At 36.1% G+C, this 24,822-nt stretch overlaps 2 protein-coding genes across 2 annotated transcripts; one reads left to right on the forward strand and one right to left on the reverse strand.

The window, feature by feature from the left end:
- Positions 1-968: 968 nt before the first annotated feature.
- Positions 969-22,920, reverse strand: LOC140921968 (histone-arginine methyltransferase CARMER-like). Its single transcript, XM_073371979.1, has 17 exons — positions 22,652-22,920; positions 22,421-22,549; positions 21,048-21,154; positions 19,127-19,165; positions 18,460-18,525; positions 18,239-18,266; positions 18,011-18,093; positions 17,214-17,276; positions 16,655-16,769; positions 15,873-15,963; positions 15,039-15,120; positions 14,470-14,555; positions 14,172-14,261; positions 13,676-13,730; positions 13,202-13,284; positions 4,169-4,431; positions 969-2,707 (listed from the first exon to the last, which is right to left on the reverse strand). Exons 1-17 carry the CDS (start codon positions 22,821-22,823, stop codon positions 2,475-2,477), a joined length of 1,785 nt encoding a protein of 594 aa, XP_073228080.1. The 5' UTR covers positions 22,824-22,920; the 3' UTR covers positions 969-2,474.
- On the forward strand, positions 8,380-12,815 carry LOC140921724 (uncharacterized). Its single transcript, XM_073371735.1, has 4 exons — positions 8,380-8,429; positions 8,905-9,133; positions 9,209-9,422; positions 11,828-12,815. The coding sequence occupies exons 1-4, from the start codon at positions 8,380-8,382 to the stop codon at positions 12,076-12,078; spliced, it is 744 nt and encodes a 247-aa protein (XP_073227836.1). The 3' UTR covers positions 12,079-12,815.
- Positions 22,921-24,822: the final 1,902 nt, after the last annotated feature.

Consider the following 24,822-nt stretch of genomic DNA (forward strand, 5'->3'; position numbering starts at 1 on the left):
CTCACAAAACTGTGAACACCAGAAATATTTCTGGAATGATATTCTGTAGTAAGGGTCTAGCCAATGATCAGACTAAGTAAATTCTCACAGTGCAGGGGGTGGGGCTGGAAGGGGGGGTTTCTTTTTTGGATGGTAACATAATTTTTTTTCCTTTGGTTACCCAGATCGTCACTTACCGCACAAACAAGGTTTAGTAATCTGACAATACCATTACGTGTGTTGGGTTTAGCTTCATAGTCTATTCATTTTAATTTTGGTCTAACATTGGGGCCAGGTTGTAACTTGTGGTTTTAAGTGCCGATGTAATAATAACAGATTCCATGAGCCTATCACTTTTGGCAGTTTTAGAAGCATTTATAGCCATTTTAGAAGACTTTAATTTGAAAATTTCCTGGGGGAACATAATGACCCCGGACCCTCCTAGTTTGCTCACACTTACAGGTTCGCATTATCCCCCCCACTTAAAAATCCACTCCGCTGGCCTTGTATTGGTTTATTAATTGACAACCACATGGCAGTGTTTTTTCAGGAGGAAACTGGAAATTCGGATTGGAGAATTTTCAATGGCACACCCCATTTCATTAGGAAAGTTGTGGGAAAATATCTTATAGACTTATAAGAGATGCATATAAATTACAAAAATCTCTGTTTAGTCTCTTCTGCAAGTTCAGCTAATTTTCTTTCCATTCCCTTTGCCAAAACTCCTAAACATTTCCACAATAACTTATGAACATAAAATAAAAAACAAACAAAACAAAAACAAGATACACAAAAAAGAAATACAAGAAAAGATAAGAGAAAGAAGACATGGAAAAAAAAATTACAACACAGGCTTTTCATTTTTTGTACTTGAAGTAAAATATATTGATATGAACTTATAGAGCATAGTAATAATATACTATATCCTACAGAATCTCTGTTAATTTAACTTAAGTGATAAAAAGTGGAATTCACAATGTTACAAAAGATAATCTTTAACACAAAGTTTCAATTTTAATTAAAAGTACCGAAGTAACTTTTCATTACTGTAGTTAAGCGTACAGTTAATAATTATTATTGATAGTGAAGAAATTTTTCCCACAGGAATATCATGAAGCTATACGTAAAGCTTAAGAGTTTAAACAGCTGCCAAATGAATCAGTTTAGGCCTGATTCAAACAAACCCCGTGCAAAATAAAGACAATAATACTAACATAACAGCAATTCCATCAAAAATTATGTACAATGTCCCTGGTCACATTTATATTCAGTGCAAAACATAGTATATTATTTTAGTGCCATACAAAGCCACAAACCTCATAAAATGCCAAGCACTCTTGAAATATTTACAACTATCCTCTTTCCCGTCCAAAGCAAAACCTAGTTAAAATTACTTATGCCACATGACGTGTCTAATCTTAACTTTAAAGTACGTTGTTGATGCACAAGAGTTACTATTCAACTGAAAGAAGTAATCTTGCCACATGAAAATTATAACATTCCAGAATCACGTTTGAGGGTAAAACTAAACTCTATTGGCCATTTCATTTTCCCATTTATATAGTTGATTATCTTATACATAAGTGTTATTGATCAATTATGCTTGTTTGGTCAAAAAGGTTGTATTATTGGCCAAGTTCTTTTACGCATTTTTATTGACTGAGATGAAGTTGAGGTCAATAAAACTACAAAAACGAACGAGGTCAACATACAGCCATCTTGGCCAAACAAGCCTGGTCAATAAAGGATTTATCATATGGCCAAAAAGAAAACTTTTTCTTTAGGGTTTAATGTGGGAAATCCTGAGCGGACAAGATGGGCGGGCCCCTCTTCCCCATTTACGCAGCTAATCAGAACACAGGATTTGCTACATCTTGCCCACTCGTGGATTCAGCCATACTATAAGAAAACATAATTCCACCTTTTGATTCTGAAAGTACTAGCCTGTAGACCATTTTATGAATGAACGTAATAAACAGCACTTTCCTGTGGATCTGTTTGTTATGCTTTACAAGGTGGTCCTAACTTTTGAGTCTGTTGACAAAATCCTACAGTTTGAACATTCAAATGAGAGCTACAGCTGTAATGAGCTACTTCCTAGTTCCTACATGAGCCTCCTAGTTCATTTGGTTGATTAAGCATTTTAGAGTGGCTTGATTCATTCATTTTTGATTCTGCGAAAAATGACCTACTTTGCATTGTTTTCCCTCAGGCACTATAAATAGAGCTGTAAAGAATGCTTCTAAGCGAAAAAAACTGGAAAGTAAGAAAAACAACCAAGCACTACTTTCCAGCAGTGGTACAGACTGTTATGCTTGACAAGACAGTTTTAACTTTTTAGTCCACATAAAAAAACCTCCACAATGGAGTATTCATTTCAAAGGTATTGAGCAGTACTGTACTTAATTTGCTTAGGTTATGGAACTTCTCAGTCACTTCCATAGATGAAAATATTAACGATTTCAAACAACTTGGCCACTGTGACAAGGCAAACTTCACCGCGAGTACACCATTGAATGATAAGCACCTTTACTGCTAATGTATTCTCCACAGCTAGTTCCACTGTAGCCATGAACAATGGCTGCTTGATTTCCAACAACATATCTGTTTGTAACATAGTGACTGGAGTTTCCTTCAAGGGATGTTGCATTTGGGACAGCACTGACTACTGGCATCCCACTTGGGATACCTCCAAGCGCATAAGGCGAAGCACCTAGAATGCCCCCTGCTAAAGAACGATAAAGAAAAATTAGTTGGTAGAAAGGTATACCTGCCAACTTTTTCTGACCCAACAGTGTGAGATTTGTTCTTGTGATGACCTGAATTTATGAAATAATCCCAACAACTTCCAGCAAACAAATTTTTTCTGAACATTTTAAAGATTTTCCGAGGACCCTCACACATTGCTGAAAATGTTCAAAGATGTCCAACTTTTGAGCATTTTTGAAGCTATTTCAAAAGCAAAAATTTTGCATGTTGTGATACTATTAGAACACAAAGTCAACATCAAGCACCTTTTTGGAATATTTTTTGCCAAATTGAATTGTATTTTTGTTGTAAATCACGAGCTCAAGAAGCATTCATCCAGATTTGTGAGTCAGGTATGAGAAATTGTTCTTGTTTCATGAGATCAGTGCCCTGCATAATGCATGAGAGTTGACTGGTTCAGAAAGGGTAAACATGTCAGGAAGGATTTTGGTCTTTGATATATTGATACTGGCAGCTAGTTGTTAACAAAAAACAAGCCCAAAACATTGTATGCCCTGGCAGCAAAATGTTGAGTCCTCCACAAGAACTTTTTGTCCTGCAGCATGCAAAAAACAGCTAATAAATTAATCATTAATCAAAAAGTTTTTCCCCAACCTAGTTAAAAGGACTTTCAGGCCAGTAAATGCTAGTTACAACTGGCCAAAAAGGGCAGGCAAGTTTTAAAAACTCCTTTTTCTTTTCACCCTGGTCCTCTGCCTTTCCATTTTTCTATAAAAATAGCGTAGACTTATTATTGGTTTAAGTATCAATTTAATTTGTCCTGTGATGTCATATCGTTAATTCTTGTGACCACTCTCTGTGTTACAGGGCATTGATTCAATTAAAAAGGGAAAAATTTCATACTGTTCTCTGTCAATACTAATAAATTTAAAAAAGATAAAAGGCCTCTTCACATGCACCCAGTTGACTGGGTTGGCGGGGTTACCAGGACCAATTTTGCCATGGGTTCACATAAGAAATTTCAGACTGGTTTCAAAGATGGGAAAAGGCAGAAGATCCTGGAACGAGTTCTGGCGCGAAATTCGAGAAACAAAGCAAACTTCGCTAGCTAAACACAAAGTTATAACTTTTGTGCCTATCATCGCTTTGGCAACTCTTATATCTGTATCATTGCAGTTAAATGGGATGCTTTTGATGTGGAAAATACAGCAGGCAATGCGAGACAATGCCATCCAGGGCAACCAGAATTAATCCTGCTTTCATCCTGGTAACTGGACTGAAGTGTTCATTTGGCAAAATTTCCAGCCCCCTTACGGAGATCCCACCCTTCACATGAACACGATGAAAATTTTACTAAGGATTTAGAGTAAGGTGAGACCCCGAAAACCGAGCCAGGGCAGTCAACCAGGCTCATGTGAAGAAACCTTATGAGAGCCGTTTTCACAAAGACAGCACTTTTGGGAGTACAGATCATACCAACCTCCACTATAAGACCCAACTGTGCCAATTCCAAGTCCATTACCCATAAGAGCACCACAAGATCCTGTATCCAGACCATTTTCATTAACACCGGCTACAGAGCTGTTCCAGTACAGTTCAGTTGGTGATACTGTGTTTGTACCTGCGGGAACTACAGTTTGGCTACCAGTGTAGCGGAAATAAGGATTCTTTAGGTCAAGACTGTTTGTCGATTTGATGTTAGTTCCATCCACTGAGACTTCTATTTCAACGTCATAGCTTTGTCTGTTAGGTGTAGATGAAAATGAAGGGAGAGTAAATCAATTTAAAATAGAAAGTAACACACACCTTGTTTGATCTTAATTTAAACTTTAACAATATCACCAGGCGTATAGCATGCGCCACAGCTGGAACTAAACTTCAGGTTATAAGTCCGTCAGCAAAATGGTGCCAAAATCCTGGTTCTGGGCCCTCACCTGTGTTCCAGTAAAGTAAGTAAGTATGTACCAGTTTTTGATTGGCCTGTTCAAAACGTCATCGTCAATTTACCAATCAGGTCAGAGGGAAGTTCAAAACGCATATATCCGGTAATGTGTTAAATCAGTTGGGGCCCAGAAGAAGGATATCACTGATGCTTCACAGACGTTATTAACTGTTATTAACTGGGTTAGATGTCCACTCTGCAACCTAGGCTACTAAGCATAAAACTCTTCAAACTGTTCTCCATGCATTACATATGGCATAACAACACTTGTTAATCATTTCCATTAACAATCTTCAGTCAGTAAGTTTATTTGAGCAGTATGCTACGTGAAGGAGAAACTGTTGTTCACCTTTAGACATTTCTACCTCTATTCTTTTAAAACAAGGATCCACAGGGAAAAATTTCAAAAAAACATTAGTGAATTTTAAGGAAACATCATGTTTTTTCTTGAAATACCATTTACAAATTTTGACATTAATGGTATCTTCTCCTATCTTCTACTTTTAACATTCTTAATAATTAACCACTAATGTTAATTCTGCAAATACCATCATGTGTAATAGGGAGAAACCATTCTTGTATTTGAAAATCCACATTTAAAATGAAAATTCATTGAAAACCCAAACATGGGTGTTACCATTCATGGGTTTTTTAATACCATTCACAGAAATACTGAAAAAACCATTCCTGGAAATTTAGAACACATTACTGTAAATTAACATTTCACAAGAACCCATCATGTAATTTGTGCAATAACCATTTATGGTTCTCTGGACCTGCTCTCACAAATTTACCATTCACAGGAAACTCCCAAAAAACATTCATGGCACATCAGCTGTAAATTTTAAGCCTTAACATGCCATTTTGTATAATTACCATTACCTTTATTTCTTCTTTCTCATCAGTCAAAAATCATTGTATCATTATGGGTTTTTGAACACCATTTGAATAAGAAAGAAAAATAGGCTGGTACTGTAAATGATTATTAAACTTACATGAAAACTCCACGTATGGATATGATAGGTACAATGCAGTTACAAGGGAGTACTTACAGTGTTTGTAAACTATGCTTGCTAAGTTGTAAAGTCTATAAATTAATGCCCCTCAATCACTAAAAACCATGTGTGAGAATTTACAACACGTAATTACTGTGAACTAATAGCTCATTTCAAATGTTAAACACTAAGAACTATTGGAAATACCTTTCTCATCAAAAAAGAACTCACTATACTCAGTCATGTATTATGGGAAAAGAGATACATTAACTACAGTACTCTTATGTAGCATATTTCAAATTGCTTTCCCTTTTGAAAATTATTCCACTCTAATTTGAGTTATTTGGAGAATGAGCCATCTCATTAACTACTTGCTGCATTGAGAAAAAAAAACTTTATGCGTAAGCAAATCTGCAAGTTTACAATGTAATCATTCCATTTCCCAAGCACCCCCTCTCCATTCACCACTTGCTAGGCACATAACAGAGTCCCATGAGACAAAATCCTGTGCTTGTCGTGTATTGCGAGATGGTACATACAGGTTTTCACCTGGTCTTTCAACGTCTTCTATATAGTACCAAACTTTCACAGTTTTTGCTCTTTCTTGGATGGTCAACACCTTTGCCAACCAAGGACTGGGGTCATCTCCTTTAATGAAAATCATGTCGTTAACTTGTGGGAAGAAAGGCACAAGAATATCAAGATGTGAAATTGGTAGGTTTTCCCGTTGGAAGTCTACTACTATCCTTCTATCAGGATGTTCATCATCAGCTGAATTGTAGAGAATAATTTTTCTTAAAATGGCTTTGACAGGAACAAGGAGGTCTTGTACATTTGCATTGTCAATCACCAAGCCTCCACTGTAAGGATCAGAAACAGGGTCACCATCCTCATCGACTTCCTGAGTGAATTTCTTGACTTTCACAAACTTAAAGAACTCTCCCTCAGAATTAAGGCACAAGAAATTTGTTATTTGGCAAAAATATTCATGAGCACCAACTTCACAAACAATATGTTCTCCATTTCGGTACAGCATGCCTTTTGAAGTTTGAACAGGCCTCCAGAAGCTTCGGAAAGAGAAGGCAATATCTGGTAGAACAAAAAGCGAAGTTGAATCTAATGAATTACTATTAATCAAGTCAAGATCTTCCTGTGAAAACTGTACTTCATTGAAGAGCATCCCACCAACAAAAACTCCCTCCTTGTAGCTATTTTCTAACAAAGGCATCGTTGTCAACATTTTCTCGATATATTTGGCACCTTCCAAGGATTTGGCACACATCTGAAAAAAAAAAAAACAATAACAGCAATTAAAGAACAAAAAATTTATCAGAATCTGATTATGGTGTAAAACAAAGTGCAAAAAGTCTGCTGTAGATAAGGCTTGATGGTTCAGTTTTAAGAGTATTAAAGAGCTGATAAGTGGAGAGGTACATGCACATTCTATTTTCGGTTCTCATTAAGTGCCAGCCTCCGGCTAAATAACCAGCTTCTTTGATTTTTGAGCTGCCTACTTCACATGAAACAATATGCATATAAGTTATTGTGAACAGTAACGAATGCATGTATATACTTGCCTTTTCAAGATCAAGAAAGAAAAGTCAAAGACAAAAGGGTCTTCATTGAACAACAAAATCTCTTACAGAAAAGATCACGTCTTAAGTTTATCTTGTGAGAACAATTCGGTAACCAATAAGCTTTACATAGAGTGTTTTCACTTGACGTCACGGCGGCCATGCAAATTAATTGGTGTCCCAAACCAATCCTCCGGGTGTTAAACTCTTTTCTTACGTGAGTAAAAACATTCTACACATAAGCAAGATATTTTAAGAAGTTATTCAGTGAGTTCTTCGTGCCGGCATGGCTGTGGCTTTAATTTACCCGCCTGTAAAAGCCGCGTTTTCTTCATATAACGGGTAATTTTGTGACAGCTTGCATTGGGCACGGTTCTTTTTGTAAAAGTTGTATAAAATGAGAGAATTGCCATTCCATAAAATCATGAAACAAACACTGAATGCTTTAGAATGCAATCTTGTAGCTTTGCAAACTCACCTTAGAGAGACAACGTTGATGGACTGCAAGGAATTTTGTAACGTCCAGTGTCTATACTCAACTGATGTTGAGACAGGCTTTCCACTACATGATCTGCAGGGGCAATGGACATGAGTGTACGAAAGTTCACTGCAGTGACAACGAACAATTTCGCTTCGATCCCAACTTCTCTTTCTTCCTGCCATTTGCTTTTATACAACTACAGCATGTCTGGAAGTCTGCTTCGATCGTGTTCAAGACTGGGTCGAGTGCTTTGTTACTGCGCGTGAAAGCGAGGCACACTACCCCGTATATCGCACTTCGCGCCAAAACTAAACCAGTGAAGAAGACGAAAGCGTCCGTTGCGGAGAAAAAGGTCAAAAGAAGATGGCCACGGCCGTTAATAACCGAGGGACATGTACAAAAGCAGAAGATATGAGTGTTTTGGAAGTTTTTGAGTGGATAAAAAGTAACTTTAACGAAACAGTCGCCGCCAAATTCAAAGGTAAGCTAAAGTCAAACTCCACTGAGTGAAATACACAAGTGGCGCGAAAAAAAGTCAAGCAAATTTTCCGTACTTTTCTTCTTCTAACAGAGCAAAACATCAATGGAAAAGAACTCCTTTTCCTAGCAGACAGAGGGACAAAACAGCAAATGGAAGCGTGTGGACTGGACCTTGTTGGGGACCAAATGAAATTGTTGGAGGTTCTCGAGCTCGACGCAATGGAGTCGAACATCGACAAAGAACTACACAAGCGAATATACAATGCTAAGTAAGTTTGATTTTTCTTTTACTTTGTAAGTTTACAATTAAGCCATCCTCTGAGGTGAGGCTAAAAAAGGAACATCCCAATGCAAATCCTGAGTGGAATTTATTATGGGGAAAGGATTGGGTATTTGACGAAATCTACATCGTGTTGTTTATTTGCATGCGTGACAAGATGTAAACTAAAATCAAGTTACTTGCATAAAGTTGATGTGATGTTTGAAGTGACCTTAGATATTAACAACACTCGGTGTCTTTCTCTCCGACTGTGAGAGTGAAAATTTATTTTTGTAAACTTGAAGTAGAAATCTTCATCTGTTAGTCAAAACAAAATGTGAACTTAATCTAGCTTTCAACTAGATAACTATTTCTACCTGTATTTTTACAGCTGATGATAAATGCTAAGGAAACAGTTTATGTTGTATCCGCCAGAGAAGGAAGAGGAAATTGACCAAAGATGATCTTTTTTTTTTTCTAAACAGAAAGAAAGCTGTGAGAGCTGCTGTAATAAAAAAGTGGCCAGGAAATGACCTACCAAATTTCAAGAAAAATCCATCTCAGCTTAAAGTCTTACACGAGTTGGTTGAAGAGTTAGAGGAAGATTGCACATATATGACAGTGGGCTTTAACAAAGAAGCCATCCGTAAGCACATCTTGGACATTTTAAATGAACGGCGCAGACATGTTAGAAATGGACATGATTATACAAAGGTATGACCATGTTTTTTTTGGAGCCTGTGTTTGTAGTTATGCACCCATAGGTAAATTACATGGTTTACTTGACAGGTGAATAAGGCTAAGAAGAAGCAATCACCTCAGGTGGCTTCATGTAAACCAGATGATACACAAACTGAAAATGATGAGTGTACCCAGCCTGAAAACAGTGATGGTGGTGATACTGAAGATGTGCGTTCATCTGATGATAGCCAGTCATGTAGCAGTGCTTCTTCCCGTTCAACCTCAATGCTGCCTTCATCTGAGGATGATGAGAGCAATAAAGGTATTTTTGGACTGTATTTACTATTTGCCAGACTTGAAACAGAGTCCTCATTTCTTGGAAAATAAAGGAATGTGTGGTTCCAGAAAATATCCATACCCCCCCGACGGATGGTTCTTCCGATTAGACCCCCCCACCCTCTCGGAATTTCCGTTCCAGAGGGGTCATGTATAACCCCCCCACCCCCCAGGAATTTCCTATTTTCCTTTTCATGGTCTTAATTTGCCATATTTAGAGATAATCGACCGTGTACCGCTTAAAATTAACTGCTCTCATCTTAAGACACATTTTTTTTATAATCTTTGACCTATTTGTAATCTTTTACTAGACAATATGTATTTCTTACGTAGGTAGAGCACGCTTGATAGACTATGAGCGGTCTCTCTTTTTCAATTAGTCCTTCCAGCGAAACGCGCGAGGCAGAACAGAGATTAATAAATTTTTGTCATCTCAAGAAAACATTTAAAACATAACTTTAAATTTGAATTATTCATTGAAATAAAACTATGTGAACATTTTCAAATTTCAAAACGAATCTACCTACAGACAAAGTTAGACAAAGTTGATGTCTGGTACTGTAATTAAGTTTCACTATGTACACGCCTTGTCTAAGACAGTTTCGTCTCAAATGCAACATTTACAGCATAACTTCAAAGTTAACTATTGATTTAACATTAAACTATGTGAAGAAATTCAAATTTCAAAACGGATCTACTAGAAAACTAACTTACAACAAAGTGTATCGTTTGTTCGGCCTCGGGTCCTAAAGTCACCACAAAGTCGATCTCTCGATGTTTGTAATTAAGTTTAACTTTGAATGAATTACACTTGCAGTTAAACAAATCTCAGGAATTACAAAAAAACCTATTTGGGTTATAAAAGAACAAAATATGCAGACATTCATTTTGCGTCCCATATTTGCATCGATTCATGTTCAGAAATGAACATCAGTGAAACATGATCTATTTCGTTTCCTAGCACGTGCTCGAAAGTCTTCTCCACAAAGAAGGAACAGATCGTTATTATTTTCGGGCAAAAGTTGATTTGGCGAAAGGTCTGTTGGACAAAAAGCTTGCCTTTAACGGTACTCTATTAGAAGTCAATAATAAAATACAGCAAAGGTCTCATTTGGGTCGTCACGCAACGCTTTGTCGCGACGAGCTCACTGAATGTCAACAGAAATTTGCATAAAGTTGTTTACACAAAGCGCGAGAAAATATATCGCCGAGTTAGATGACGTTTGTTCTCGATTAGCGTAAGTTTTTGTCAGACTATCTTCAGTCGAGGCCACAATCTAGATACATGTTCGACATAAAGAAATTATTATTAATCGATGCGCTAGAATTTATTCCCGGAGAAGTAACCTGTTGAGAATTGCGATCGATTTGCCCGAAGGACGATATTTATTTAAAGACTTCGTCAATGTCAAACGTTGGACGGACCGACCGTTAGCTGTTTAGAATCAACCGTTAGATTGAAGAGCAATCCGTTAGAGCGTTAGAACAAATCGTTAGAGCGTGTGGACAAATCGTTAGAGCGGAGATGATAGCGAACTCCCAGCAAAGAAGACGATCGACATTTGAGACAAACATCTTGAAGTTTTTTTTTTCTCGAAAGGGTATCTACTTCTAATTTTTGTCGTGCGACAAATCAAAATAATCCACATATACTTAAGTATGTCTCGTATGATCGATCGCGTCTTTTACAACCCTGTGGAAAATTATTCTCGTGGGCACCCCCTGTACCCCTCGGAAAATTCTACCCTTTAGCCCCCCCACCCCCTAGGAATTTCCATTAACCATCCGTGGGGGGGGTATGGATATTTTCTGGAACCACACAATGGACACCCAAAACAGCACAAAAATATTTCAGTGAATGATACTCAACTTCATCTTCTCAATGCCTTCTTTTTCATGTTGCAACAAAATCGTGCTCCACACATTTTAAAAATCAAGGGCATAACCTCTTGTATCATTTTTTGCTACTGTCCAAACAACAAAAAATTGCGACCTTTTTTTACTCTTTGTTGACTTGCAGTTTCTAAAAAAATATATACTCAAATAGAGCCCTTATTCACTCACAACTGTTTTTGTTATTGAAAAAAAATTGACTCCATTTTTCTATTGTTTGTACTGTTATTGATCATAGAAATGATGGCATAAAATATTGAAAACTTTAAAAACCACCAAGTTTTGGACATTTTATGACGTCATTTCTATGATCAATGAGAGCACAGACAATCCCTGTGGTGATATCAATGTTGGAAGCAGTTCCCAAGATATGGTCCCTCTTACTTGGTAGGGTTAAATTAATATTATAGCTTACTATGGGGAGTTGAGTTAACTATAATTATAATAGTGCCAATGATATTATTGTTAACTATCTTTATCTTTTTCTTTTCTCACAAGGCATTCCTATGGCTTCAGCTAAACTTATAGTGGCATGTGCCTTCAATGAAGTCCGAGTGGTAGACATATCACGTTCACAGTTGCAATCAGCTGCTAAAACATTAAAGGTTCCCATTAAAGAATCTGAATCAAGGTCAAAGGAAGTGTTGATTTCCAATGTTGCACAAGCTCTTGTCAGTAAAGGATTTGTTAAAATACCACCCAAAGAGAAAATTTCAAGAGATGATGTTCAGATCTTGAAGCCTTTTTAACTCACAACCTTGGTGGCCTTCCTGTTCCTGTTATGTACCTTAGAAAAAGCTGTTGGTGTCGTCTCTTTATCTATAAGTCATGAATCTCATCCTTCAATGTACTTAAGACATTCAATGGTACCGAAGAGAAAAATGTGTTAATATTATCACTTTTGGGCCAGCATTTACTTCTTATGGCTCATACTGTTAATATTTCTTTTTCCTGCTAAGTCAAATGTGTTCTATATTGTTGTCCTGTCTCAGGATTTTATGTGGTAAGTTAACATGTGCAGGTTTCTTTATATTGTACCAGTTTTTGTAATTACTAAAGATGTCAGCCTATTGTATTGCCAGGTGTTAGGCGGTCAAATCTTGTTCTGTTAATTATTGTCATTTCTGAAGGAAGACATTAAAACATTCATTATTGAAATGATTTAATTTCTAAACATCATTATTAGTTCTCAGTTTAACAGACTGGCACATATTACTGTAATGCAACCAATGAGCTAATTTAGTAATATTGAAGATATATATGCCAAGAAGAAAAACCACTGTGATGTGACACCCTTGGCAACGTCACAATAGTAAGAAATCCAAACCCAGGTATGGCTCTAGAAAAACCACTTATGGAATTGGAAACAATTCCATCAATGTTAACAGTTAAACCATGAATGTCATCATAAATAACATTAAGTGGTACTGCTTAAAAGCCAATAGTGGTTATAAATCAAAACCCAGAAATGTTCAAAGAAAACCATTCATGTGTTCTTAAGAAAAAACACCAATGTGTTTGTTTACAAACTAAAATGGGAATACCTTAAAACCCAAAAATGTTTTCAGGATTAACATTCATGGAAATGGAGGAAAATCCTGTAATGGTACTAGTAGAAACATTAATGTTTAAAAGGGAAAAAACATAATGGGATTTGCTTTTTACCACTAATGGTATAACTCAAAATCCCAGTAATGGAAAATATATTGCCATGAATGTTTTCTGTATAAAAAACATTAATGTTTTCAGTTCTGCTTTTCCATTAATGTATTTCAACATGTTATTCTATCATTTTCCATTAAAAAAAACAAGAATGATTTTTTTAATTTTTTTCCTGTGATCATAGCTCTAATAATTATTATTTATCTGTACCTTCTGTTTGATATGAGAAGTACTTTTCCTGACAGGGACTGTCCAACCTTTACAAATAATGGACTTCGAAGAAGACATCGAACCTAAAACAGAAATTATATTAGTTATGGAACAAATTAACCTACAAAGCAGGTGTATTTTGCAGTGCTAGGGATGATACTATTCTTGAAAGTAATGCTCTTCTGCCATGTAGGACGCTTCAACTGACAGAGATTTAGGGCTAGTCAACCAATATTGTTATTAATGATTCCAAGAGAGAGGTAGAAGTTGGAGAGGTTGTTTTTGTCTTTCAAGATAATGGTTGCAATCAATGTAATAAGCTTTCATTAAAGACAGAAAGAAAGAAACAACTTAAATATAGTGTATAGTTTGCCACGTAATTAAATCTTCTGGAATTTCTACATAATTTACAACATTTTTTGAGCCCTATCAGAAGGTCTCTGTTGAAGAAGAATTGCAAATATTTTGTTTTACCTGATACCAGTGAGTAAGGGGTTCCTGAGGAGCAGTGGAAAGCCATACTGGAACACTGTCAGGCAAAGTAAAACATCACTTTATAAGGAACAAATACAATCTTTAATCACCAAAAAGGGGAAAAATAAACAAGGATCTGTAGAACAATAGTTTATAAGTTTTGAAATAAGTACCAATTGACAATTTGGGACAAAAAAATTAATATAAGTAAAACAAATTTTTAATATGTAATGAGTATCTGAAAATCATGATTTGATTTACTCAGCAAAATACCCTTGAATTAACAAAGAAGTATATGATAAAAATGTGCATTTAGGTATAAGTTTTATTTCAAAAGCTTGATAAAATATTCAAGTCAAATTTAAATAGGATATGATATATAGTGACTTCACTTCAGCTTATTTTGCCATTGTTTAATACAAAATAATATTAACATAAGCCATGCATACTTCAGACACAATCATCAAATTAATAAATTTTGATCACAACAACTTACCTGCTACCTTGAAATAAAACATCAAACCAGAAAGCAAGACCGTGAACAGTGCCAGCTGAATGTACTACAAAGTGAAGGGGAATTTCTATCCTGAAATTTTAACATTCAAATTAATGGTTACAAAAAACCTCCAAGACATGTTAGTTCAAAAGTTTACTGATATATGATAATAAAAGATTTTTACACTGTGCATAACATGGCAAATTTTAACATCAATTGATCTAATAATTGAATGCAAGATGCCACTGCCATGCAGTTAGAAAACAAAAACAATACCAACTGATGAAAGTTGGTGTACCTGTGTAGATCTTCTTCAGCTGCACTAAGAAAGTCTACAGTATGTGTCACAGGCTTGGCCATCAGAATGCGTACATCAAAAGTATCCTAAAGAGAATTTCACAAAAGAAAGATTTGTATCTAACAGATAATTTCACAAAAAATTCCTATTTTTAAGGATCATTATTACATGTTTTGTGCTAAACACTTGACTTTGGCAAGAGTTCTCTATTGTAATAGTCAGAGTAATTTCTATATTACAAGCTGGACCCTACAAAGCTCAAAGTTAAATATGAAAACATGTTTTTAACATGGTGAAAACTATCATGGCTGTAGGAGAAATCACACAATGTGACCATTTAAAGAAAATAATAGAACTTTAACATTTCTTGATAGAAACACAGATGAGAAGTAGCAAGATTGTATAGTATTATGTTTATTCAAGTTATTCAGAAAATGATATTAGTAAATCTTTCGTCACTTTTTTTATCATGTGCATCCTTACAGCTTAAGTGTTAGGCCTTTTTTGATCAGAATGCAAAAGTCATACACTGTATTAAATCATTTTATAAAGGAAACAGTAATACATACAACAATCGGTTGTCGAAAATATTCCTCTAAGGCCGAGTCTCTCAGATTTGACAGATCCACTCCATAAAATGAATTTTGATACCTAAACAAATAATATGGAACACAATTCAGTATGTATATGTTACAGGTCAAATTTGTTTCAAGGCTAAAAGTTTTTAACCTTGGTTGACTCTTAATTTCCTTTGCTTTTAAGGGCTAAGAGTCACAGGAAATTGAGGATCAACCCTGGTTAAATCAACATTAACCTGAAGTCAAATTTGACCTGTAAACATACACATGTATAAAATTTACTGATTGGAAACCTACTTCATTATTCTGAAAACAAATCTCAAATATGGCACTAACCACTGCTTTATGGGGAGCAAGGATGGCGTAGTGGTAAGAGCACTTGCCTCCCGCAAATGTGGCCCGGGTTCAAATCCCAGCGTCGATACCATATGTGGGTTGAGCTTGTTGTTACAGGGTTGTCAGAAAGTTTTGAAGTAGACTGCTTAGTTGTCAAAGTAAGCGGCCAGTCCAGGGATATTTTATTTAAAAAACGTCATCTGTAAAGAAATGCCAAGCAGAGTAGCCGGCCAATACTAACCAAGTAGGTGGCTATTTTTGCCAGCAGCCAGCTACTTTTGACAACCCTGTGTTGGTTCTCTCCTTTGTTGTGAGAGGTTTTTCTCCGGGTACTCCAGTTTTCCCCTCTCTTAAAAAACCAACACTTCCAAAATAATTCCAATTCAACCAGGAATCAGGTAAACAAAGTACCACTCTGTGGATGTCCTACCTCAAATCATTATTTATTTATTTATTCATTTACTTTAACTTTATACAGCAAATACCAACCAGAAGTTAGCTTTTGAAAAGTGTTCCATGTATAGAGCATCATCAAAAAATGGAGCAACGTGAAGATCTCCTCTGGTAGGGAACATTTTACCTGGTAACAAAGGGGAAAAAAAAAGAAAGAATGAAAGAAAGAAAAAATAATCAGGGTTGTCAGAAAGTTTTGACGTAGACAGCTGAGTTGTCAAAGTAAGTGACCAGTCCAGGGATATCTTATTTAAAAAACATCATTCGTAAAGAAATGCCAAGCAGAGTAGCTGGCCGCTACTAACCAAGTAGGCGGCGATTTTCACCAGCAGCTGGTTACTTTTGACAATCCTGATAAGAAAGGGAACTCTGAGTGTTTAAAAAAATTCAGGAAGAAATTTTGCTAAAAGGAAAGTTGGACTGTGCTTTTAAATATAATCCCAAGAAAATAACTCATTATGGTATGGGGTGGATGTTGGGAAATGGGAGGAAGAGACAGGAACTAACTGGGAAAAAAGATAAAAAGAAGGGTGTGAATTGGGGCAAAGGAAAAAAAACAGAATGAGAACTGGGAAGTGTGAAAAAGAGAAGGAACAAGGAGAAAAGAAACAGGGCTAGTTTCAACTCCCTTTTCGCACTTTTTATTCAGGAAACTACAGAAAGAAAATGGGAAATGAGAAAATGTGGTCAATTGAAGAAAATAAAATGAAAAAGATGGGAATTACCAGAAAAGTTGATTGGAGCTTGGAGAAAAAGTGGATTTATAGAGTTCTAATAACCTCTTGCACAGGTAGTAACTATAGATCATGTAGACATACCATCTGGTTTTAGCCATTTCTTGGCATGAAGATAACTTTCTAACATTCTCTCATTATATAACATGTATCCCATGGGTTCAGAAATGATTACATCAACTTTCTCAGGAATTTCCACCTACAAAATAAAAATAATTGTTAATTCTATTTCACTGAAACGTACTGTTTAATGGAGAGAAGAATTAGTGTGATGTCAAGTTACCATGGTAGCAAAATTTTCTGAAACTCAACAATCATTCTTGAAATAGTTTGCATTGTCCAATGATGGATGAAAAGTATGGGCTACCATTTTTTTCCCGAGTGCAATCATTCACAGGAAAGTCCTACAGGTCAATTTTTTTTGCTTTTTTTGCCGCATTTGTAGGACCATGGTTGGTTGAGATCAAAAAATTTGTACCATGGTAATGTGATGAAGTGACTGCTCATCTCTATAGCTTGATTGCAAGATCATACTATGTATTAAAGTTTTCCCAATGTTTCTTTTTTTGATTTTTTTGTACACGAAGCAACTGCATGAATGATTATTGTTTTACTAACAAATAAAACCAGCTTATTGCATCACCTCTTCCACTTTTCCAGGGATCAAAATGACTTTGTCAGACAAGTTATTTTGCTTTATCAAAGCCTATGAAATTGAGAGATAAAAAAATAATATTTACAACAAACATGTTCAGATGTCTCAGGCTATGCATGCATACGCATGTAACGTACATGACAACTGGATTTGCAAAATCCAGACTGTGCCATGAAGAGCATAAAAAATACTGCAAAGTTAGGAAAATAAGCCACAAGGCTTGTACTATTTCCAAAGGTAATTGGTCAAGTTGCCTGAAAGTTATCTCACTCAAAGTTATGCCACCAGAAACTAATGTTCTGTAGCCTTATATTTTTAGTTAAGTCGCCCGAAATGATGAGTTATGTTGCCTAAAATTTTATCAGGTGTACTACGTGGAAAAATAAAGTTAAATAATTATAAAGAGTTTTTGTGGTATAACATATTCTTTAAACCATCATAAGACGAGACATGTGGGATAAGTGTGTGATACATCTCACTCTTAAACCCTTGAAGAAATGAAACAAGTGCAATGAACCAGTAATATACCTTGTTCTTTATGCCTTGATGACACGAAACAAGCGTGGTTGGTGAGTAATAGGGATGTTAGGATGTTGTTGAGCATGATAAAATTTCAGGCGAGACAACTCAACATTGCAGGCAAATTAACTAAAAATATCGGGCAAAATAATTTTGGGCAAAATGATATCAGGCGACTTGACCTTAAACCTTTCCAAAGGTCCATAGCAAGAGGGAAGTATGAGATAACAGGAGTTAGAAGCATTTCAACTATAAAGGAGTAGTACCTCTGCATGTGTTGCCATTGTGCTGGCTTCGATAGCATACACCTTCCTCGCTCCAGCTTGTACGGCAAAAAATGACAAAATCCCTTCAAGAAAAATTCAAATGGTTAATAGTGAATAAAAAAAACATAACAGATGCATGCTGACAACAGTGCTGAGAGTTATAATAGTTGTCTACAGGTTACATGTATGATAACTGGTAAAACTTTCAATGAAAAGTGTAATTCCCACCTGAGCCAGCACCGACATCAATCACAACCTGTAAACAGACAAAGTCAGATAGTTTTATAACCTATAATGCAGAGTGCAGAGTGCAGAGTGCATAGCTAACTTCAACTACAGCAAGGTATTGCTGGTATTTAAACTTGGCAAAATTGCACTTGGATTTCTGTTATCTTTCACAAAACACAAAGCATATTTCACTTTTTTCACGACTGATAATTATTAAATACCTTGTCTTGAAAATCTGTACAGTTCTGCAACATTGCTCGTTGATATGTTGATGTTCTGATGTAATCCTAATTGATGAAAAAGAGTCACATTGCTTATTATTGCAAAGTACTTACCCACCTCTAGGGAAAGTTATGACAGGGTGATTTATCACTTACACTTTTACCATTCAAGCAACTTCTCTTAGGCATACATTTTGCATGGAGCTCCTCACTTTTTAGGATTTTACAAAAAGAATTTTGAAATTTTTATGGACTTTTTACCTTGACCACATCTAGAGGTGAGAGGGTTATGGTGTTACTACAAAAAACATTTTCTATATGTCCCCTACCTACTCACTGGCCTAATCACAAATTTTTTTCCTCAGTTTCACTAGTTTCATTTTGAAACAGCAAGAAGAAGTCAATCCAGGAAGAGTTTTGTCAGGCATACTTTTATTGATCATCATTTCCATCATCAAAGTCATTGTCTTTGTCATTGTCAACGCCATTTTCATCACCATGGTCACCGCTATGATCATCATCATCATTGTCAATCATCATCAACATCATCATCAACATCATCATCATGGCCATCAATCAGTCATTATCATTTTTATCATCATCTCATTTTCATTAATCATTCTTTAAAAAAGACCATTATTCCCAAGTAATTTGTACTTCTAATTACCTGCATCATATTCTGTTGTTGTGATAAATATCCATAAAACTGCAACAAAGCAATGAGTCATTTAGTCCTAAAATCAATGTAACTATGCTACCATGTTCTCCAAAGGACTTCTAGAACTAACAAAGAGGATTTGTGTGAAAAACAACCCCAGAGATCACTTGCTTTGACCCTGTGACCTTTAAACAGTCAACACTTATTTCCATCCGCCAAACTGATGTTGACAGATTAATGATTCGTACACAAAGTACGGGTTAGGGTTAGGGTTAGGGTTGTTGCTATATATATTCAAATCAAACCATTCATTGTCAGCAAATCCTCGGTGGTGAAGGGGTTAAAGTGATGCACTCTGATGCTCCAAGATCGAATCCTACTCGTGCCATTTCGATTTTTTTTTTCCTTAAAAATTGAAGAGACTTAGACTTTTATAAACAGAAATTTCAAGAGACAGAGAAATTTCATGTAAGAAAAGTGAAATGTCTTGTGAGAGCCACTGAGAGGAAAATGTCAGTTTGGCAGATGGAAACAAGTGACAACTTCTTTAAGCAGGGCTTGAAAAAAGTCCCATCCAGTGGTCTGGGACAAAATTTTAATGCAGGGCAAGTAACTTTAAAAAGTCGACCATAAAGTTCTGAAAGTAATGAGCGTTGTTACATGTACTTTTGGATTTAGCACCCTTCTACTATTGCTACTTTCGGAGGCTCGCTACTTTTGGGGGATCGTTACTTTCGAATGACATAAACATGTACTCCAAATGGGCACTTCAAAAAATAAAATCGCAAAAAAAAAATGAAGGGAATACTTTTGAAAAAGGGTAGTGTTTATCCTGTACTTTAAGAGTTGTGAATAGGAATGTCAAATAATCATTATTGATATACCTCAGATCAGTGTTGCATTTCTTCAGGATGTCTATCATATCCATCATTTTTTTGCAAAAATGGGGAAATTAGTTTTGAGGTCTCTACTTTTGGAGGGTTGTTATTTTCGGAAGGATCGCTACATTCAGAAGTTTGCTACTTTCAAGGGGTTGTTACTTTCGGAACTTTTCGTTACTTGCCCGATAGGCAAGGCTCCAGGGAAGCCATCCTCTAAAAAAATCCTTGACCTGAGTAAGCAAAATTTGAGAGCTGCTTACCAGGACAAGCTGGAATTCAAGTTTTTTCAAGCCCTGTTTAGACATGGTGAATGACATGTTATGGGATGATATTTCATGACAATCTCTATAGTATGAGGGTGTTAAAACATTATTAAATAATGCCAGACAATACCAACCATAACAGAAGATCGGTTTGAGCTTTGTTTTATCAAAAAAATTCTAGGGTGAACAGGAATTATAGTTTTTCTTATTTTATGAGAGTTTGAAATTTGTTAAACACCTTTTAGGGAGTGAAAATAAGGAAGAGCACTGTTACATAAACTCACATGATGTCCGATATTTTACAGGAATTTTTGTGATGCAACTTAGAAAAGTATGCCCCGATAAAATAATAATTATTATTTCATGTAAAACTATGTTGTTAGTCAAATATGTTATCATTGGTTAAGATTTTAATTAACCCCACTGCTTGAAAGAAACTACCATACAGTCCCATACCCACAAAAAATATAAAAGATAAAATTTAAACCAAGAAAAAACTGAACCACAGCTAGAAAGAGAACAAGTTCATATTTTTGTTCAGAAGATCTTGCCTCCTCCTCGTCCTACAGTAAACCATGCAAGAATCAATATAGCACCAAAACCATTCTAGATGTTCTAACTGGCAAGTTGGATGCATGGCTATGCTTAAAGTGCATCAATTAAAATGAAAGAACTTCTGCAAAATTTTAACCTCAAATGGCAACTTTGAAATCCATTGAATGAATAAAACTTTACTGTAAAAGTAGTTCAATCACCTGTCTCCAGCAGCCATTTGCTTATTCTCACCTGAAAATATTGACTGGCTGAAGCTTTTTCTGTTCTTTCATTGAAAACTGAACGTTTTTTCATCCTACCAGTGGTTGCGTTTAGCAGCTCTTTAAAGTCAACGACATCTAGGAAAGTATGATATACACGTGTTTGCTGTCCTACATGTCAAAGAGCAGATCTACTGCTCTTTCTAGATTTATCTGACATAAAAAAATCTAAAATTTTGAAAAGCAGCTCTATAAAATTACACAACTGTCCCTGTGTATAGCAATATCTGAATATTACCCAAAAAAGAAGGGAAAACAGGGGCAGATCCAGAAAATTCAAAAAGGGGGCAGGGGGTACACTTGCCAGCTATATAGATACTATTTTATTTTACTTATATTCTTTAAAAAAGTACAAAATTTCAAAGAAAAAGGGGGGGGGGGGGGGGTTCACAGTCCCCTCAGAGTGCCCTTCAATCCGCCCATGGAAACATCATTGTCCCCCAGCCCAAAGAAAGTCTGAGCACAGCCTCCCGTTAATAACATGTAATAAGGCCAGGATTCGCATCCTGCTTGCCAAGATCTCAGTTGAGGGGCAGCCAAACTTTTCACTCAACACCACATAAATTTTATGAGGATGCCACGTACATGAGCTTAGCGTATACTATGCAGCACCTCGCTGTGATTCATGTTGGCTCTTATCAGTTTCATGCTTTAATGAAACCACCTTGCAAAAACACTACACAAACTTCTCTTTTGTTTCTTTCATTATCATGACAGCAATAAGAAGAAAAGGTTACTGATGTACCACTAAATAAATTACCTTTTCTGACTTTTGAATGAGTACTACCCATCAAACAAATGTCACATTTGATAGTTTAAAACAAACATTTACAAAAAGACTAGAAATATAAAACAGACGCAGTAATTCAACATCATTTGTTAAACAAATAATTTTTGGCAATGGTAAGTGAATTAACACACGTATATGGAGCGAATTGACACCAATCACTAAGGGACTGGAATTCACTTCACCTTGTAAATCTTAATAATGCATTTTCAAGAAATGGAAATATGTTTTGTCTCTCCGTTACAAGGCTAGTTTTTTATTTGTTTCCAGTAGTTTAAAAGTAAATAAAAAAATTATCAAAGGCCGTCTTTGTTTTTAAGTCATTTGGTCTCGTTTTTTGGTGGTAAGGGAATACACCTTAGAAACCCACTAATTAGCTATTAGGAAATGGATTCCATTAGTATCGCAACATCAAAAGGATATATAAGCTTAACTAAACCGTATTCATTATGTATGAGCTGGCTGGCAATCAAGCGTTGTTCGCGGGAAAGACACTTTTTTCACCCAACTGTTGGATTTATACTAACATATTTTTTGTAAAATTCTCTCATATTTACCTTCTCGATGCGTAAAGCTTAGAAGGACGCTCAAATTCTGCTCCGGTAGGTCGATCAAATACCTCAATCTTCCAATTTGGCAGTGATCGCTTTCTCTTGTAACTTTAAAACTAGGCATGTATTCATTACCTGAACAGGACAAAGCCGTCAACAAAATAAGTTACAAACCTTTCACCTTAAAGCTGCTAAGGAATATACAAATACGCGCTGTTGTCGACAAATATTACTCACCGCTTCGTATGCGAATATCGAGCGAGTTATTGTTTGTGTCGTCGAAAACATCCACGACACACTCGCCCCCATCTTGCGTGGAAAGCGAGTACTCGCCTGTGACAATCTGAAGCCTACAGTTCCGGAAAGTCTGCGACTTCATTCCGGCTTTAACATTCATCGCTGGGTCCATGAGAATTTCGCAGCGTAAATTAGGAAGCCAGCACAAAAACCTATATCCACGTGCAATGCAATTTGTCAATGAATTTTTATGTGTATTTCTTCATCACTTTTTGCGGTTTCCCAAGTGAAAGTTTAACGCGGGCTCAGATAGCCCCAGTCCTCTTTGGGCTCCGACAGTCGACAACGACAACTTCCTCTCACACTCACTGATTCGATAATTCAGTCAAATAAACGAACAGCCATCGGATGGATAATTCATCTAACCAATATTACAGATTTTAGGTAAAAATAGAATAAATAGTTACAATATTTTCTAAATAATCTAAAATAAAAATAAAAAATGATTGCTAGGAAAAGAAAAATCACTCATTATCTTTATAATTGTATTATTCTAAATATTATAACTATTATTGATTCCCTTTTTACTTAGTCTGTAATACTTTCCAACGCAGCTGTTCTTTATAACGTCACTCAATTAAAACACAAAATTTAAAATCCGGCGGACCCTAATAATTAGCCTGAGATCAGGCCCAATTTTAGCGGTTTTCTTACATTCTCTCTAACGGCTAACGTCTTGCAAACCCCTTGTAACCCATTGTAAACCCCTATAACCTCCTGTAACCCCGTCCGACCTCCTGTAACAATTGGTATCCCCCTGTATCCCCTTGTAACCGGTGATAAAACCCTTTGTAACCTCATGTACCTCGGTGTAACCCCTCTAACCTCCTGTAACCCCCTCTAATTCACGGTAACACTATCTTGGCAAGAATCTTGGCAAGAATTACTACGGAAATCTTGGAAAGAATTTTGGTAAGAATTAGTACGGGAATCTTGGAAAGAATCTTGGCAAGAATCTTGGTAAGAATTACTACGGGAATCTTGGCAAGAATATTGCTAAGAATTACTATGGGAATCTTGGCAAGAATCTCGGCAAGAATTACTACGGCAATCTTGGCAAGAATCTTGGTAAGAATTACCACGGGAATCTTAATTGGCAAGAATCTTGGCAAGAATTACTACGGGAATCTTGGGAAGAATCTTGGCAAGAATTACTATGGGAATCTTGGCAAGAGTATTGGTAAGAATTACTACGGGAATCTTGGCAAGAATACACCGTAATTTTTAGGGAGTTATTATAACTCCAAAAATGGAGTAAAAATTTTAGGTACAGGATAACCCCTTTTTTGGGGTTGTTTTAACTCCTAATTTAACTCCGAATTTGGGGTCATTTTTACTCCTGAAAAAGAGTTCTTTTTACTCCCAGTCTGGAGTTAAAATTACTCCGAAATGGGGTTACTTGTACTCCTTACATGGGTTGTTTTTACTCTTTTTGGAGTTAATTTAACTCTGAAAGTGGAGTAAAAATTTTAGGTACAGGATAACTCCTTTTTTGGGGTTATTTTAACTCCTCAATATCTGGGGTCACTTTTACTCCTGAAAAAGAGTTCTTTAAACTCCTTTTTGGAGTTAAAATAACTCCACGAAAAATAACTCCACTGTAAGGAGTTAAATTAGCCCCACTAGAGGAGTTATTATAACTCCCTGAAAATTACAGTGTAGTGGTAAGAATTACCACGGGAATCTTGGTAAGAATTACAACGGGAATCTTGGCAAGAATTTTGGTAAGAAGTACTACGGGAATCTTGGCAGGAATCTTGGCAAGAATTACTACGGGAATCTTGGCAAGGATCCTGGTAAGAATTACTACGGGAATCTTGGCAAAAATATTGGTAAAAATTACAACGGGAATATTGGCAAGAATCTTAACAAGAATTACTACAGGAATCTTTGCAAGAATCTTGGCAAGAATTACTACGGGAATCTTGGCAAGAATCTTGGTAAGAATTACTACGGGAATCTTGGCATGAATCTTGTTAAGAATTACTACGGGAATCTTGGCAAGAATCTTGGCAAGAATTACTGCGGGAATCTTGGCAAGAATTACTACGGGAATCTTGGCAAGAATCTTGGCAAGAATTACTACGGGACTCTTGGCAAGAATCTTGGTA

Source organism: Porites lutea, chromosome 12 (assembly GCF_958299795.1).
Source record: "Porites lutea chromosome 12, jaPorLute2.1, whole genome shotgun sequence".
Lineage (NCBI taxonomy): Eukaryota > Metazoa > Cnidaria > Anthozoa > Scleractinia > Poritidae > Porites > Porites lutea.

Excerpts from the sequence above, each read along its gene's own strand:
- LOC140921724 (XM_073371735.1), top strand. The coding sequence starts at position 8,380 with ATGGAGTCGAACATCGACAAAGAACTACACAAGCGAATATACAATGCT. Across the intron at positions 9,134-9,208 it reads ATGGACATGATTATACAAAG|GTGAATAAGGCTAAGAAGAA; the intron begins GTATGACCATGT and ends TTTACTTGACAG. Across the intron at positions 9,423-11,827 it reads GGATGATGAGAGCAATAAAG|GCATTCCTATGGCTTCAGCT; the intron begins GTATTTTTGGAC and ends TTTTCTCACAAG.
- LOC140921968 (XM_073371979.1), bottom strand. The coding sequence starts at position 22,823 with ATGGACCCAGCGATGAATGTTAAAGCCGGAATGAAGTCGCAGACTTTC. Across the intron at positions 19,166-21,047 it reads CAGCCAGTCAATATTTTCAG|TTTTATGGATATTTATCACA; the intron begins GTGAGAATAAGC and ends GCTTTGTTGCAG. Across the intron at positions 13,285-13,675 it reads CCCTTACTCACTGGTATCAG|GTTCGATGTCTTCTTCGAAG; the intron begins GTAAAACAAAAT and ends TTTCTGTTTTAG.